This window comes from Toxotes jaculatrix, chromosome 22 (assembly GCF_017976425.1).
Source record: "Toxotes jaculatrix isolate fToxJac2 chromosome 22, fToxJac2.pri, whole genome shotgun sequence".
NCBI lineage: Eukaryota > Metazoa > Chordata > Actinopteri > Toxotidae > Toxotes > Toxotes jaculatrix.
Window position 1 is genome coordinate 542,512 of NC_054415.1, and position 17,539 is coordinate 560,050.

Sequence of the window (17,539 nt, forward strand, 5' to 3'; positions counted from 1 at the left end):
AGAGTTTTCAGATAAACTTAATGAAACTTGCAGAAAAAAAATCATTATTGGTTAAAACTGTCCTGTAACAGTGACTTGAAAGTTTTTTAGAAAAGAAAATATCATTTTAAAAAGTAATGAGTATGTGGATAAACACAAATCACACTGAGGCCATTTGTGTCTTTACTAAGTATATTTAAACTGATAAAAGAATAATTTCTTTGTACAGCAGCACATTGTCTAAACAAACTTCAAAACAACTGTGTGTGTGTGTGTCATGTTAAACAGAATTTAAGTATAAAGCATGGACATTAAATTAAGGTTACAGAAAGTTTCAAAGAAGATTCACAAGTGTTTCATCACATAATGTTGATGTGTTTTTTACAAGCAGCTAAAGCGTCAGAGCTGCGACAGGTGAGGATCATGTGTGGACAGGTGAATCTGCATCGCCCTGAGCAGACTCTGCTGCTGCAGCACATCAACTTAAAGTCTGGAAAACACAAACTTTACGAGAAGCAAAACTAAGGCTGCAGCCAATGATGATTTCTGATGAACGATGAACCTGCTGATCGTTCTCTGGATTACTGCACCATGAAGACAGACTTCAGCAGCTGTAACCAGTCAAATTTTGGCTTTTTTTGTGAGAAAAATCACTGAAATGTTTGATCGATCATCATGGTCACAACAGTTGCCAATTAAATTTATATTGATCAACTAATTGATTAATTGAACATTTGTTGCAGCTCTATTTAAAACAGTGTGAGCGTCACTGGGCTGTTGGTTCATTACACATCAGAATATAAAAGTGAAAGAGGGATGGAAAATAGACAGATACCTTTTCTACTGTAAACTCTGTCATCAGTTGGATGAAGCTGTGAAGTCGGTCCTGAGGCTGCTGTCAGAGGAAAATGGGACCTAAAGCAGCTGTGTAATGTGAGGCTGTAAAGCACAAAGGACAATATGTGAAATGATGATTCTCCAGACAGAAAGCAGGTGTAGCTCTGTGCAGATGCTGGTGATGCAGCACAAGAGTCTTTACAGTTTTATCCCTCATTTAGATGATTACGACCTCGTGTGTGACAAATGAATTCTCCCTTCACCTCAGGACGTCACCAGTTGTGAAAAAAGGGCAGGCTACTGACCACAGACCGCACGACCTGAGAAATCCTTTAAACCACACACCAACATCCATGTGTTCAGATGCAGTGTTTGCGGAGGATTCACCATCTCAGAAAATCAGGAAAAGCCCAAGATTGCTGTGGTGTAGTGAAACGTCAGAGTTAATAAAGTGAAATGTACTTACTCACAGGAAGCTGTCCTGTCGCCTGCAAAGAGCCGAAATCCCACCACACTTCTGGAAAAACTTTTGAGTCACAAAATGTAATATTCTTTTTTTATCCTGTGAGCACAAGATCAAAAAATGAGGACGGATCTAGAGGCCGTGGATAAATGGGTACATACTTGATGAGAAGCCAGTTAAATACAGTTAAATTATTTTTAGTTTTGTCTTAACAACTAAAATTTAATGAACAACTTCCTTGAAAATATCTTAGTAATTAACAGCTAAAACACCAGCATCTGGGAAATCAGCTGGAAAACACGGGACCCATAAAATAAAAATGCTCTGAGGTAGAAATTTGTGGCAGAGAGTTTAGACATTTTGTACAAAGGAGAAAAATGTGCAAATGTTTTTATCTTTGAAAGAAAAACCATAGATTAGCAGGTAGCGGCTGAGAAGCTAATCCTGAAGAGGGGCAGGACTTTGGTTCAGGTTCTGGTTCAGGAAGTATTTTCTCTCCCTCAGTTCTTTAGTCTCAGTGTTTCTCATCGCAGGAACGCAGCCCGCACACGTCACCTGAACAAAGTCTACTTTTAGCTTTGTTAGCTAGACAGCTCACCGTTACTCTTAATGTAGCAAAGCAGACACTGTTAATGTTAACAGCTACTAACATTAGCTGGTACCACATGCATTACTGCAGCAAATCAGGTACAACAGGTCACGGATGGATGGCCACGGACTATGGTTAGCTAGTTAACAAGCTGACGTTATCAAAACACAAAATCTGACGCATCAATGGCAAAACAATACATCGAAACACAGCACAGAAATAAACTATGATTAAAGTCTGAAGTAGAAAATCGGCTAGCTGTTCACAGCTGTTGAGAACCTCCAATATGGCTGCCAGAAGGTGTGTTACATCAGGAAAAAGCCCTTTATACAAACTGAACATTCTGTTTCTGGGAGTTTTTGCTTTCGATGAATACAGAGCTAGCATGTTAGCCTCCAGCTAGCTCACCTGCCAACACTGATGTGCTGTTGATGAATAAAGGTTTATGTATGTTCAGAGTTTCAAAATCACCAAGGTCATTTACACAAAAGTGTTCGGCGGATTGGCGTTGGTGAGCCAGGCTACCTTCTTTTCCTTGGCCTCTCGTTCAAATGTATCGTAAACCGAGTCCTTGGTGACCGTCTTTGATTGAACCGGGATGTCCACCACCCCAACGTAGTTCTTTTTTGCCATCCGGGAGCTCGCTGTGATGGTGTACGCATTACTGCGGTAGCATTTCATGGACGACATGCAGAAGGTCTCCCTCATGCCCCTTCTGAAGTTTGCATTGTAGACTGAGTACAGGGTCGGTTTGGATGCCGTGGAGCTGAAGGAGATCCAGGCGATGGCCGTGAAGAACAGCAGCCCCTGCCTGCTGGGTCCGTCAGACTCTCTCGGGTGCCACAACTGGGCCACGTAGAAGGGCGTCCAGGTGAGGAAGAAAACTGAGTTCAGCATTAGAAACATCTTGATGGTCTTGACTTTAGTCCGTGGAACGATGTTCATCGTCCGGCGCACTGTGTGGCCATCGGTGCTGATCCTCCAGATGTAGCGGACCACCCGCTGGTAGAACGACACAATCAGTGCTACCGGGACCAGAAAACCAAGCAGCAGGTGGACTGCAGCATAGGTTATACTGCCCCAGCTGTCTGGAAGGAAAAAATCACAATGACTGCTGTCTGCAGATGTAGATCCATAGAAGAAGAGGCAGGGCGAGACCAAGGCAGCATCAAACAGCCACGAGGCCAGGATCATCTTCTTTGCTTTCTCCCTGGACACCTTGAAGCTGAGGGGGTAGACGATGGTGTAGAAACGGTCTACAGAGATTGAAAGCAGGACGTAGACCTGCACCCCGGGACACAGGTGCTGCAGGTAGCGTACAGCTTTGCAGGCAGCAGCGCTTAGTGGCCATCGTCCTGAGGCGACCTGCAGGAGGACGAATGGGGCGCAGCTCAAGCTCATAAGCAGGTCTGCACAGGCCATAGACACCACAAAGTAGTTGGTGGTGGACTGAGTCCGCCGGCTCCGGTGGATGACCAGGCAGACGAGGGCATTTCCCAGGATGGAGACCAGCCAGAGAACCCCAAACACCAAGCCCAGGATGGCGACCTCACCTGAAGTCAGCTCATAGGAGGTGGCGGTCCCGTTTGGCTGGCCGGAGGACAAGCCCTCAAGGCTGCACAGGGGAGTTGTGGGTAAGGTTGCCAGGACAGTCGAGTTTTCCCTCTCAGAGTAGTTAAATGACATCTGATACGAGAAAGCCGGAGAGTAAAGGGAGGGATTGATACCGACTGTGTTTGATGATTGGGCATAAACCATAGCTATGCTGCTGCACCAGAGAGGAGCTGTGGAGACAGAAACAGATTGATCATTAGTACAAACCCTGGGACACGTTCACAGAGCAGAATGAAGAATCTATGGCGCCCTGACCAGGACTGGAACTATCTGTTGAAGAACAACAGTTTCTCCATACGCCCAGTACAAATAATAAGTGTTTCAGCTACAGCACTTTGTCACATACGGTGGGTGAACACACTCAGTGCTAACAAACCTTTTCATTTCCACAAGAATCACTGACTGAAGCAGAAACACTGTCGAGGACGTTAAATAACAGAGGAAAATGTGTGGTGAAGATGCAAGTTCCACTTCAGAAATCACATCTGGGGAAATGTAAATGCTCTGGAGACTGAAGACGTCCTGTCGACCATGTTGCACCTCTGTGAATGTCTTTGTTTTTGGGTTTTGAATTAAAAATAATGACTAATAATAAACCTATAAACACCGTACTGCCTTTTTCTATAAATATAACCAAGCGTCACACATTGAACCCATTGGCAGCAGTTCATTCCCAGCCTGTGCTGTCAGCTGATTTCATTACACCTTCACAGGGATCCAGTTTGGAGTCCACAGAGACCCAGCTCTCTTCTGAGGCTGCCCATTAACAATGTGAAGAAGCCCATGAGGGAAAAGCTCTGTTTATCGTTGCCTTTGTGTTTGCTGTGCTGGATTTATGCCTTAGCAACCTCATCCATCCTGACTGATGGTTCGAGGGTGAACCAGTGAAACCAGGCCACAACAACACCAGGGATCCAGACCCAGACCGGACAGGAGGAGACTCTGCAGATGATTTCCTTCCAATAACGATAATTAAAAACGGATTATTTGTATGAAGTTCTGCTTTGTGTTCAGAGAAGCTAAAATAAGACGTGCAAATGTAAAAAGATGCAACTGAGATGCAGAGTGAACGCGAGGGTTAGTTTTCTGACGAGTCCTCGCTCAGATCAAACCCTCAGGATCTGATCTGAGTGAATCACATGAAAACAGGCCGGACACACACCTGAACCAGACCAGGGTCACAGCTGTAACCACACACACCTTCAGCAACTTAAATCATCTACACACACACATAAACACACAGTAAAAACCAAGGCTCCTTTAAATCCAGCCTGACTCCAGTGAAGAGTTAAAGCTCCTCATGGAAAAATACCGAGGACCAAACTCAGCTGTTTCCCTTTAGGCTGAAAAGTTATTCAGTGAATATGAATTCAGCTCGTTCACAGGTGATTCAGGTAGAAAATGATCGGATCCTGTTTGCTGAGCAGCAGCTGAGCAGATGAACCTGCAGCTCGTTCACTCTTTTCATTTCATTTTCTGCTAAATTCGATTCTTTCTGTATAAACGAACATTTATCAAATCGTTAAACACGCGCCCGTTTCAAAGATCACAGACTCTTGGCTCCATCTTCATCTGTCAATCACCTGGTTGATCGATCGGTAATCAAACGAACAAACAAACAAACAAACAAACAAACAAGCTCCACAAACCGCAGCTGGAGACAGAGCAGCATCATGTGGCCTGTTCGACATGTCCGCTCCTGCATCTGATTCCCCGCGAAGGGAAAAGACGCGAGACGCTGCTTCAAGCCTCGAAAAGAAAATCAGAACCAATCTGTCGACGGGTGATCGAACCGAGGGCTCAGACCCAGAATCAGACCCAGAACCAGACCCAGAAGTGTTTGTGTGTGTCGGTGGACTCACCGGCTGAGAGCAGAGCAGGAGCACGAGCCTCATTTTGGTGTTTTTCCGTGATTCAGAGCGAGAGAAGGAGACGAGCGCGAGGAGGAGGAGGAGGAGGCTGCAGGCATCATGGCTGCTCGGTCCACCTGTCTGTCTGTCCACCTGTCTGTCTGACTGACGGTCCACCTGTCTCTGGTCTCCTCAGGTCCCCCGTAGGACGAAGCTGCCCTCCCCCTCAGAGTCAGGGCTGGATTAAGCTTCTGAGGTTCATCTTGGTGATGGAAACTGAAACTGTAGTTAATGAAGCGACTGACAGAAAATTAAACAAACATCAATTTGAAAATGAAGAATTTAATTTTCCAACATTTTATTCTCTGAATAATCGATCGATGACCAAAGGAAATGACTAATCAGATGATTGATAATGAAAACTGGTTCCAGTCTGAAAGTCCTTCTGTGATACAAAGATCAGTGACCATGAATCCAGCTGTGTAGAACATCTGCAGATGTAGAACCACACAACCGGAAACAGCTGTTTAATCGAACTGTACAATGAGTCCAGTGAAACGATAAATTCAGTGAATAAAGACAGTGCACCAGTTTACAGTTCCTCACCAGTTCACCACCAGTTCCTCACCAGTGTGTGTGGCAGAATGTGAGATGCTGTGTTCAGTGTCTCTCGGACCCTAAAAGTCTCATAACCGTCTTTTTCGGTCTCAGTCCCTCGTCGTGTCGGTGGAGCCCCCTGTGGGTCAAACCGCAGATTACAGCAGGAATCAGGGAACGGACTGACACCGTTAATGATCAGTGTCAACGATCAATGAACCAAACTATTAGACATCACCTTTTCTCTGGCGCCCCCCTCAGGTCAAAGCCGCCTTTTACCCCACGAAGGGTAAAGAGCACAGAGGGGGAGTTGTGCCTGCAGGGGGCGCCACGGTGTCAGAGGTGTAGTTGATTTTTAATGACTGAATGTATTTTCTGCTCCAGTTTATTTTGTTAGGATTCCTCAGGTTTGTGTTCGCGTGCTGCTGCTCGTCAGATCATCTGGGTGAATGAATCAATAATCAATCATTCCTGCGGAGCCTCTGCTGCCCGTCGACCTTCACGCTGTGACGACGGTCAGCTCTCTGCAACATGTCTGCTCTATAAAAGGAAATGATGCCGTCCATCTACAATTATTGGTCTGATGCTGACGGGGGCTGCTGTCGCAGCATGTCACCATGGCAACCGCAGCGCCGAGGAGACGGTGATTTTCCAACAAGCCTGTTGCTACAGGCAACCAACAGTGGCGCTGATGGGAGGATGACAGAGACGGAGGAAGGACAACAAATGGTTTTAAAGAGGAAGAGCAGATTTTTTAAATGTAAAGATTTCACAGGTCTGTGAATTCTGGAAAGAGCCAATCCCAGCTGACACTGGGTGGAAGGTGGGTACACCTGGGCAGGTGTCCTGTCCATCACAGGGGAAACAGGCTCCTGATGCACAGCGCAGAAACTTTCTCCATCCGCTGGTGTTATGGCTGAAAAATGACCGACTGATGTGAAGCCTGGAAACCAACCGACCGACCGACTGACCAACCAGCTCATCAACCAACCAAGAACCAACCAACCAACCAACCAACCAACCAACCAGGTGACCAGTATGAACTGAATCAAAAACTATTGAGATATTTATTTATTTACAGGTTTTTCAAACAGCCTGAGCGTCTGAATGCTGATCATTGACAAAACAAAGTTGAACATGTTGGGATTCGTCTGGTTCCTTTCTGTCCATCAGTCACGGACAGGGAAGAATTTCTACATGTTTCTACAGACGACCAGCGATTTACCGTCCAGACAGAGGAAAAAGAACTGATAATGATTATTGATCGACTTAAAAGAACAATAAATAAACATGTAATAGAATCAGCACATTTCAGCTTAATCCCTCAGATTTTTACCTTCAAATTCCATCAGTTTAACCATTAACATGTAATTCTGAAGAGACAGGCAGGGGAGAACTGATGGTTTGTAATATATTAAGGTGAGATAAGTGTATTAATGTTGGAGGATTATCTGCACAGTTTCAGAGCCATTCCTTCATAGTTTTGCATTGAAGGTGAAAATTCATTCACACAGAACATTTTAGTGGTTTTAACCCTTTAAATCTGAACTTCGTCGTAGAAAACTCATAAAAAACAAACCTTTAATTTCTTACAGTCCAATCACTGTGACTATACAACGTTTACATTCTGTTTATCTGATCATTATTTCAGCCCTGAAAACACAACAAACACTGTAAATCTGGACCTGTGGTAATTACACAAACCTTCATTTGTCCTTTAATTTGAAAAACGAAACTGTTAAAATCTATTTGAAAAACTCTGGATGAACAAATTAAGTAAATTTTTATTTAATTTTTTTCTTAGTTTTTTTGGTTTACTGTGATTTACTAATACATCCGGGGACTAACATGTTAGAGTTAGTAGTTAGTTAGTTAGACCAAAAATCCTTTAAATGCACAAAACCTGTGGGCTGTTGAATTTAAATTGAGTTTTCCCAGAATTTAAAGAGTTGGCAAAGAATAAAATCAAAGGGCCTTAATGTTAATTGGTCACTTTTAATAGAATAGAATAGAATAGAATAGAATGCCTAAGAGAGTTAAAAACACATTTAACTGCCATTAAAAATCCCAACACATTAATCTGTGACAATCAACCAAATTTAAGGTGCAAATTAACGCGCACCTGAAACGTTTGGTACATTTTAAGGAGTTTTTATCTCTGAAAAATACTTAAATGCTCCTGAATATATTTAAATCCATTAATGTTTCCATTAAATTTGTCCAAAATCCATTAAAATCTAATTATTCGTTTGTAGATGAAAATATTTCTGAGCCATAATTAAACCAAAATCCCTGAACCTTAAAAAAAAAAAAAAAAAAGACTTAAATGAAGTTTCATGTCAGAAAGGTTTTGTTGAGTCAAAGGACAAATGAACGTGTGTCAAGCCGCCACATGTCTCACCTGAGTCCAGGTGAGACATGTGTCCAGATGAGACATGGACTGACCTGGACTCAGGTGTTTGAGGTGTTCTCAGGGGTAAATGAGTTCAGGATGAGTTCAGGGCCTTTAGAGTGATGACCGTTTGATGACTGAGCGCTCACAGCTCTGCGCTCCTTCGCCCACGATCAGGTCAAAATATCTTAAAGCGTTTGATGCAGAGAGCGGAGCGAGCGAAGCCGTGTCCTGATGCGGAGTCGCCGTATGTTCGGTAACGGGTCACACCGACGTCTGAGAGAAACTCGCATTATTTACAAGGTAAAGACACAGGATATGTACAGACTCATCCTCTCAAGCCTCCGTCCAGAGTCAACGTCCCAAATCTGAAGGACAGAAAGTCACAGGTTAACTGAGTCATCACTGAACGACCTTTAGTTTACTCCTTAATGAATGGAAATTCATGTGTTCACAGAGGATAATTACTGCATGAAGGCATGAACTAAACGACATTAAAGTCATCAGTAAATTTTCATGTTAACTGAAACATCTGGGCCTTTTCAGATACAAATCATCACTGTAAAAATCCCACCTTAGCTTTTCCTTCTTAAAGTCGACCATGTGACATTGATCTAACCTCTCAGGTGTGCTCTGGGTCTGCCTCAGGGCCTGGAAAGGTTCTATGCTAAGCTAAGCTAGGCTAAATGTGTGGCCGGTGTCGATCTGAAACATCTGACCTCTCTAAGAAGTGGTTGTTCTCTGCCAGCTCTTTGACGACTCCCTCCATCTCCTCCTTCAGCTTCTTCATCCTGAGAAGCAACAAGGCGTCAGTCAGAAACACCGTCAGCAGACACACATCGTCCGTTTGTCAGTCCATCACTCACCCGAGCGTCATCTCCACCAGCGTGTTCTGACTCAGGTAGGCCTGAGGCTTCATCCCGCTGGACACCAGAGGAAGAACCTTCTGAGGCAGCTGTTCCTGCAGCTGGACACACACACACACACAGGCTGATCTGAACACAGCACTGACCTCTGCTCACGAGAAAAACCAACCAGTGAAGTTCAGTTGGTAAGAATTAACTTTAGTTCACTTCCAGGATTCGACCTGAAAATCTGAGCGAACGGTCTGAAGCTTTCAGCTACGTCCTCTGACCCGTCCTCTGCCTGTCCTCTGCCTCTGAGGACGGGCCCGGACATGGTGAGAAGAGAACAGATACTTCAGTGTTAACATCAGACAGACGTGTTTTTCACGTCCTTGTTTTTGTTTCCATCACACAGTGACGAGTTTCCTCTTTATGATGATTTATTCTTCATCTCCACCACATTTCAGGAAATATTCTCTTTACTGCTCTGCATGTGAGGAGGAGAATATGCAGTGATTTCTACTGTATCTGTGATAAACAGAGAACTCTGGATGGATGAATAATCAGAGTGCTTCGTTTTCTCCAGGTGTGTTTACCTTGATGGCTCTCTCCATCAGCACGGTGACCTCCTTCTCGATGCTGATCAGCTGATTGGACAGACCGAGCAGCTGCTTCCTCACAAGATGAACCTTCCTGAAAACACAAACACAGCGCTGTCGCTAAGCAACAGAGAGGGCTCTGAGAGGGTGAAGGTCAGAGCGATCAATAGCGTGATCGGTGATTTGACTCGAACCTCATCCACTCCTCGCTCTTAGAGATGAACAGACGGTATTTCATGGCACACTCCTCGGTGAACAGAGCTCTGGCTTTACTGGCATGAAGGACCAGCTTCTGTCTGTCAGAGAACACACACACACACAGGTCAGCACTTCAGAATAAAAGCCCAGGCTGATGGAGCGTCAGTGACACCTGCTGAACTTACTTGTCGAACTTGTGGATCTGCTCCTCGTTGTAGGGCAGACCTTAACACAGAACAGGAGAACGTAAAGATTCACACACTAACGGCTGCTTCGCCACTGAGCTGCTGTCTCTGTGTGTCTGTGCAGGACAACTCACGTCTCTCTGCTTTGTCCTTCTTAAACTGCTGGTAAATGGCTGTGATGGCGTCCAGCAGCACTTTGATCTTCTCCACGCTGCAGAGACAAGCTCACCGTCACACACCGACACACTGCACACACCATCAGCAGGTTTACTGTATGTAAGCACACACACACACAGTCTTACTTCCTGTCCTTGGGGTGCGTTCCCACTTGTTGTGTCCAGCTGTCGGTCAGCAGGCCTCCCGGGAGAAACTTACTCTTGATGTCTTGTGTTGTTCGTTCGATGGGCTCCAACGAGCCTGAGATCTGCACACATGAAGGTGTTGTTAGGTCTCACACACACACACACACACACATCCTCACACAGCACGCTACACCTTACTGACACCTCCTTGTTGGAGGGAGGCTGTGGGGTGTACTCACTCTGAGAACTTTCTTGTGCATGTCTGAGATCTCGTCGTACTCGGTCGACAGCACGTTGGCCTGCATCAGCACCTCGAACCTGGAACAGCACAGCACAGTTAGCAGCCTGAGCGGCGGCTGATGTGGTTAGCGATGCTTCGTGGTGCGACTCACTCACAGCTGTTCAGTCTTCTCCAGTATCTGAGTGCAGTAGTTGCACAGGTGGAAAACCTCGGACTTCTTGTGCTGAATCTCGCTGTAGTCCTCCTTCATCAGCTCACTGGATGAAACGTGCAGAGAGAAGAGACCAGGTTTGTTCTGATCCACACGCTGGTTCACGCTTTTAGCTTTAAAGAAGTTTCTGATCAAGATTCATGAAAAGACTTTTAATCAGTTATTTCTTTACTAAAGCTAAAGTTGTCTCCTCTGACTCCAAGAAAAAGTCTGATCCTCCTCGTGATCAGCGGCAGCACAGAGGAAGTGAGCCTCATCTGAACAAATGTGCTCAGTGATACGAGATTAACTGTCAGTCATGAAGAGTGGGAGGAGACGTCCAGGCTCAGACCTTCTGACCTGGACCTGGACCTGGACTTACATCAAACCCCGGACTCCTTTTCGCACCAGTTCCTGATAAAGCAGCAGGGACTCTGAGGTCTTCCATAAATGTCCAACGTCACCTGCAAAAGTCTGAACAGCAACAACAGGAAGGTCAGTGAATAAAACACACAGGACTCTGGTTCAATCCTCCGCCATCATTTAACAGACGCAGCAGAGCCGCTGCACCTAAACACACGCGTGGTTCATCAGATATTAAACACACACCAAATGAGTCGCTCTGATTTTCGTTCGCTCCATGGAGCTGAGGGTGAGAGCTGAAGGTGAGAGCTGAAGGTGAGAGCTGACCTGTTCCTGACGGGAACTGTCCTCAGAACAAACAGGATGCTTTCAAATCTGCGCTCGTTTTCTTTAACTGTGGACGAGTCTGAGCTGAACGTCCCTGTGATAAATCCGTACCTTTGCGTAGCTGGCGTCCAGGTCGAGATCGTAGCGAGGCTGAACTTTAGGAGGACTGGCTGTGAAGACAAAGATGCTCCCAGTTAAACCAGTTAAACCAGCATCACTTTTGAAATATTCAGAATAAAAGAGAAACTCAAACAAGTAATTTTTATTATTGTTTGTTTCAGCTGTTGTTTTTGTGTGGACACCAGGAAGACTAAACAAACAAACAAAGAAGGCGGTGACAGGGTCTCACTACATACGGTCTTCAAAGATGAGTCCAACGGTGGCGACGGACTCGCGGCTGACGAGCATGATGGGATTGTCTCTGGAGGTCTTGGGGAAGGTCTTGGCCTGGCGGTTGGGGTCGAGGACGAGGCGGCGGCCCTCGTAAAGCAGCTCCTGGTTGTGTAGAGGGATGCTAGTCCTGCGGGACAACAGCTCCTGGAACAGCGCTGCCCTGTGGACACGTGGAGAACACACAGTCGACAACCTTAGTTCAGGGACGGGGGAAGAACCTTCATCAGGTTCTTTGGTAGAATGAAACAGGTCGACGATCATTTAACCAGTGGACTAAGAATCGTTCTATGAAAAACCTGAAATGTTCCTTTAATCTGTGTCCACACACGATGATCAGTCAGTGTGATGTTTGGAAAATAAAGTTGTGATATTTCAAGAATAATTTCCGAAATTTTCATGAATAAAGCTGAAAAATTTCAAGGCAAAAACCTTGAAAAATTAAACTGAAATTCTTTGAGAAAAAAGACGAAGAAGAAAGTTTTATGTACTGAGAGAAAAAGACGGCGAGGGCGGCCTGTAGACGTTAAGTCTTACGTGTTGTATTCGTGGATGTAGACGTGGTGCAGAGTGGCCTGCTGCAGACTGAACACGTAGACCACGGTCCTGTGCAGGATGTCGTTGGTCTCGGCGAAGAACTGATCGAAGCCCCAGCATTTCTCCTGATCAGCCTCCAGGATGTTGGCGAGCACGGGAGTCAGGAGGCTCTGAAGACCCCTGAAACATCAGAGCCGAGGACGCGTCAGAAACAACGCAGCTAAGCTCTGATGGACACACTGAGCTGCAGACACTAAGACATGTCACAGTGTGAGGTCTTACTTGGACAAACTGCAGGACACCGGCATCTCAGTGCTCCACTCGATCTTCCCGTTCTCACACTTCTGATGACCAGAGATGGTCCCCGACGGTTTCTCCGTGATGATTTTATACCTGAGACAAACAAACATCTCAGTCAGTTTCCCGCTCGTCTGGTTCTTAGAGACAAGCGGAGGTCGCCCTCTTACATCACTTCCTTGTTCCTGCGTGGACCTTCGAACGGTCTGAACGGGAGGCTGCCGGTGGCGGCGTGGTAGAAGGTGACTCCGATGCTCCACAGGTCCACCGTGGCTCCGTACTTCTTCTGGTGGTCTTTTCTCAGCACGGCTCGCTCGTACATGTCCGGGTGCTGCACAGGAAACACATGAAGAAGAGTTACTGGGACAATCAGCGACTGATCAGAAGTGATCAGCTGACACAGACTCAGAGACGAGCCCGTGAACCGTCTCTCACCAGGTATTCCTCGGTGCCGTACAGAGACACGAACTGCTCGTCGTCCTCCAGCTCTCTGGCTGCTCCGAAGTCGGTCAGTTTGTAGACGGAGCATCCGTCCTCTCCGATCACCCTCATGATGTTTCCCGGTTTAATGTCCCGATGAACGATCCCGTACTCTCTCAGGTGGTTCATACCTGCCACTGGAGGGGCCACAACAGCCAATCAGAGAACACCAGAGAACCGTGTCACAGACACCCCGACAGACACACCTCTCTAAAGCTAACCCTGAGAGCTACAGACGAATTTCTGTCACTGATAATCATCTGACTCATATTATGTAAATAAGCTGCTGATGAGTCCAGGTTTAATCAGATGTTTGACCTGTGGTGGAACGTCACAGAGGAACAGCTGCGTCTTAACGTGAAGTGAGCGTGTGGATGGAAATCGGTTCCTCACCCACATCATGAAGAACGATGAGGAACTCGTCCTCTGGGAGTCCGTACGCGTTGGACGACTCCTCTAAGACTGTGTAGAGACTTCCACAGGGACAGTACTCCATCACCAGGACCTTATGACGGGTGTTGGACTGAGAAGAGGAGGAGGAGGAGTTTAGAAACACATCATGTGACTCGTGTCTGTAAATGCTCCCGGAGCTTCAGGCACTGACCTCTTCCTCCACAGCGAAGAGTTTGACGATGTTTTTGTGGTTGAGTTTCTTCAGAACCTCAAACTCTCTCATCTGGACGTCGAGTGGCCTCAGAAAACTCAGGTTGTTAAACACTTTGACTGCGTACAGGTCTCCTGTTTTCTACACACACACACACACACAAAGCATTTATTTCCCAGAAGCACTGATGCACGTCCTGAACAGGCTGCGTGAGCCTCCAGCTGCTCAACTTTCATTTGAATTCATTCCAATTAACAGCTGAATGTGTAAAACGCTGACATCCGTCCTTCTGTATTAAATTACAGGTGAACACAAGCAGGAAAACTGAATTGGCTTTAAACGGCTCTGAGCCTGGTCCTGCAGCAGCTCAGGTGAGTCTGGCGTCAGCTCCTACCTTGTGTCGTCCCCGGTAAACGTTGGCCGTTGCTCCCTGACCCAGCAGGTCTGAGATGAGCCACAGGTAGTTGGTGGTGCTCTGCATCCTGACGGCTGCCTCTGATTCTGCAAACAGAGGTGAGACAGCTCAGGTATGACCAGGTAAAGGTTAGAGAGCCCTGAAACGCGGCAGTGGTTTAACGAACTTCCCATTTCGGTACGTCGGTGGCTACGCCGTGACGTCATTCGGTGTCGGTGGGAAATTCCCGTTTCAGGCCTCGAACACTGAACTCACCGTGAGGAGACGGAGACCCCGCAGAGCCCCGCTAACACAGACCATTTCAGAGGAACTGAACCTGCTGCCGTTCAACACCGGAACCTCCGAATAAATCCTTTAACCGGGCTTCACCACGGAGCCAAACACCGGACCCGTTAACGTTAACGATTAAATCTGCCCCCACACGGCTCAGTTTCCGGATAAATCACCGCCTGGTTGTTGGATTAACGTTGAGAAATTCCCGTTTGTGTGCGGGAGCTGCTTTCTATTTTCACTTTCTGTCGTCTTACGTGGAAACACGACCCGCGTCGTGCTAACAAGCTAACCGCTCAAACCGCCCGAAAATACCGACCCGTTAGCGAACACGTCGAGTTTCCAACCAGCGCGTGTAAATAAAGCATCTTTCAGTTTTTCTGTCGTATAAAATAAATCATATTTATTTTGTTTGTTGTTATTTCCTCACCCTTCTTTCTGCGGCCGATTCCCCCTCTTCCGCTGTCCCCTCGTCACATGACAGGCGCAGGCCAATCAGCGCGGGTAGAGTAAAACGGGCGTGGTTAGAATATGGCGTTAAATTACCGTAATACTGAGAGAAGAAGCGGCAGATTTAAAAAGTGTGCGCACTCATTAAACAGCGCTGGGCAGCAGTGACTCAGCGCTGGGCAGCAGTGACTCAGCGGGATTCCGCCTTCGTCCGGCGGCTAATGGCTCGTACTGTCGCTGAAGGTTCAGTGGAACCGCAGAGAACCGCTGCGGTAAAAACAGCTGATCTGTGCCAGCGTGCTCACTGCTGGCTCCGGCCCGTTATTACGGTAGAAGCAGAGGAAACGATGTGTTGTGTAACGCAAACATCGACGCTCATTACTGATACAAGTACTGATCATTTCACTGACGGTTCATCATCATCATACGAGTTGAATCTGAGTTTAACGTTTGACACAGAAACGGGACAGCGCTTCAGCCGTTGTGCTTTTCTTCGCAGTTGTTTCGTCTCTGTGGTTTTGTGTGTTCGTGTCACTGTGTTGTGAAGTATAACATTATTATTACACCACATGTAGGCAACCTCCACAGGTATATCTGAGCTTTTATTAAACTGTGAGTAACGTGTCGCCAGCTGCTGGTCATCATCATCATCATCATCATCAGCAGCAGCAGCAGCATCATCATCATCATCATCATCATCATCAGCAGCAGCAGCAGCAGCAGCATCATCATCATCATCAGCAGCAGAGTCTCAGCTGAACAAACAGGAAGGACATCAACAATAAAAATGGATCAGTTTCTGATCAATCATTATTTGCTGTATAATGATTTTTACAGATAGAAAAATATTCCCATCAATGTTTTCATATCATTTCCAGCAGCTCTGGTTCCAACGTCCCCCGTCCCCAGATATCAATCAGCACACAGACACCGAGGTAAAAGTTCACTCACTTTATATTTAACAAAAAAAAAAAAAAAAAAAGTCAGCATTTGATGAGTTACAACAGCTTATGGTGGCAGCTGGATGGGCTGTACAGGTCCATCTGATACTCTGGGTTACAGGTAAAGCAGTCATCGTATAAAAACGTAGAGTTAGTGGAAATTCAACGTGAAATTCAACGTGACAAACCAAATGTTGGTCATCTCCACAAACGTCCTCGCAAAGCACCATGGGATCAAACAGATGAAGGACATTTCAAAAAACAACACAAACTTCTGATTTCCTGTTTGAACCTCCGATCAACCTGGAGACAAAAGTGCTTTTCCAAAAAATCACTCGGCCTTTTTCCATCTTTTTCTACTTTCTTGGACCTCTTTCACCCACTTTCCTCACAGTCTGTACAAAATGTCACCTTCCAGTCGAAGCTCGGCCTAATCTCAGAGGAAGACTCGACCTCTTGTCGACACACAGGCCTTTGATTTGTCTCTGTCAGACGTCTCCTGTGTCTCCTGCACCTTCAAACCACATGAAGCCTTATAAAGTCTGGAGGGACGGTGTTTGGTAAATGACTCCCACAGACCAACAGGGCTGGGAATCGGACCTCAGGACGTTTTAGGGTCGACCACGAACAGCACTGTCTCTGCTCTGCATCAGGGACGTTTGTTGTATTGTCAGTTTAGTTAGAAAATGTTTCCTAATAATATTAATTATAATCATTTCTGAAGTCTTAATTTTAATCTGTACTTTATCCACACAAAGTTCTTGGATGCCTGATTGTGGACAGACTATTTAATAACTGATGACTTTGGCTTCTTGTAGAAAAACACGTTTTAATTTCTCAAATTATAGTTTGAAGAAGTTTTGGTATCTAACATTTCAAACGATGTCCTGTAATTAGTGCCCTTGAATTTCTTCAGAAATGACTTATAATGATTATTTTCAGGGAATAATTCTCACGTTGATGCCAGTTTATCTTTAAAGAGTCTGAAACACAGACTTTACTTTGAATTACACATTTTGTTCATATTTGATGTCCAATATCACAGAATATCAGCTGTTATCCTGTAAATTCACAGGAAAAAAAAACAAACAAAAAAAAAAAAAAAACAGTTTTCCAGTTCATTTTTTTTTTACAGCGTACAGATCGTTAGTGTGAGGGAGTCAAAGTGAGATCCAACAGTCTGAGGGGAGGATTTACCAAAAGTTCACATTCACCATCCAGACTCTGCAAATCGTTCACAGTCAAAGTCTCCTCTTCAACGTGTCGGCCATGTTTTTAGGACTCTTCTAAACACACAAACCAAACGTCCACCGTTACACGAGTTCACTCCAGCTGCATGACAACTGTGAAGTTTGTACCGAAAATCAGCTAAAAAAAATAAAAGTCCTGTAAAGTGCAGTTAGCGAATGAGAACCTCTCCCAAAAACCAGTTTCAGTTTGTGTGGATGTGTGAGTGCAGTCGGTCTGAGAACACACCTGCACGTGTGGGTGAGTGATTGTACCACAGGTAGCTCTCAGCTGGTTGGCAGATGTTGAGGACGTACGGGGACAGCAGGGACGTGCTGGTCCAGGACGGACTGGACC

General features: G+C 45.7%; 2 protein-coding genes across 4 annotated transcripts; both read right to left on the bottom strand.

The window, feature by feature from the left end:
- Positions 1-213: 213 nt before the first annotated feature.
- gpr19 (G protein-coupled receptor 19) lies at positions 214-6,097 on the bottom strand. 2 transcript variants are annotated; one of them, XM_041029761.1, is made up of 3 exons: positions 5,961-6,097; positions 5,345-5,823; positions 214-3,652 (listed from the first exon to the last, which is right to left on the bottom strand). In XM_041029761.1, the coding sequence occupies exon 3, from the start codon at positions 3,624-3,626 to the stop codon at positions 2,349-2,351; it is 1,278 nt and encodes a 425-aa protein (XP_040885695.1). In that variant the 5' UTR covers positions 3,627-3,652; positions 5,345-5,823; positions 5,961-6,097; the 3' UTR covers positions 214-2,348. The 2 variants fall into 2 exon arrangements, with proteins under 2 accessions (XP_040885695.1, XP_040885694.1); XM_041029760.1 differs by having other exon boundaries at positions 5,345-6,097.
- Positions 6,098-6,988: 891 nt separating this feature from the next.
- Positions 6,989-15,051, bottom strand: tbk1 (TANK-binding kinase 1). Of its 2 annotated transcripts, none has more exons than XM_041029753.1 (21): positions 14,995-15,051; positions 14,274-14,380; positions 13,880-14,020; positions 13,669-13,798; positions 13,231-13,412; positions 12,966-13,126; positions 12,781-12,891; positions 12,499-12,678; positions 11,928-12,124; positions 11,683-11,741; positions 11,264-11,355; positions 10,847-10,948; positions 10,690-10,768; positions 10,451-10,572; positions 10,283-10,359; positions 10,149-10,188; positions 9,960-10,061; positions 9,763-9,859; positions 9,188-9,288; positions 9,041-9,112; positions 6,989-8,689 (listed from the first exon to the last, which is right to left on the bottom strand). In XM_041029753.1, the coding sequence occupies exons 2-21, from the start codon at positions 14,358-14,360 to the stop codon at positions 8,650-8,652; spliced, it is 2,172 nt and encodes a 723-aa protein (XP_040885687.1). In that variant the 5' UTR covers positions 14,361-14,380; positions 14,995-15,051; the 3' UTR covers positions 6,989-8,649. The 2 variants fall into 2 exon arrangements, with proteins under 2 accessions (XP_040885687.1, XP_040885688.1); XM_041029754.1 differs by lacking the exon at positions 14,995-15,051 and adding an exon at positions 14,550-14,786.
- Positions 15,052-17,539: the final 2,488 nt, after the last annotated feature.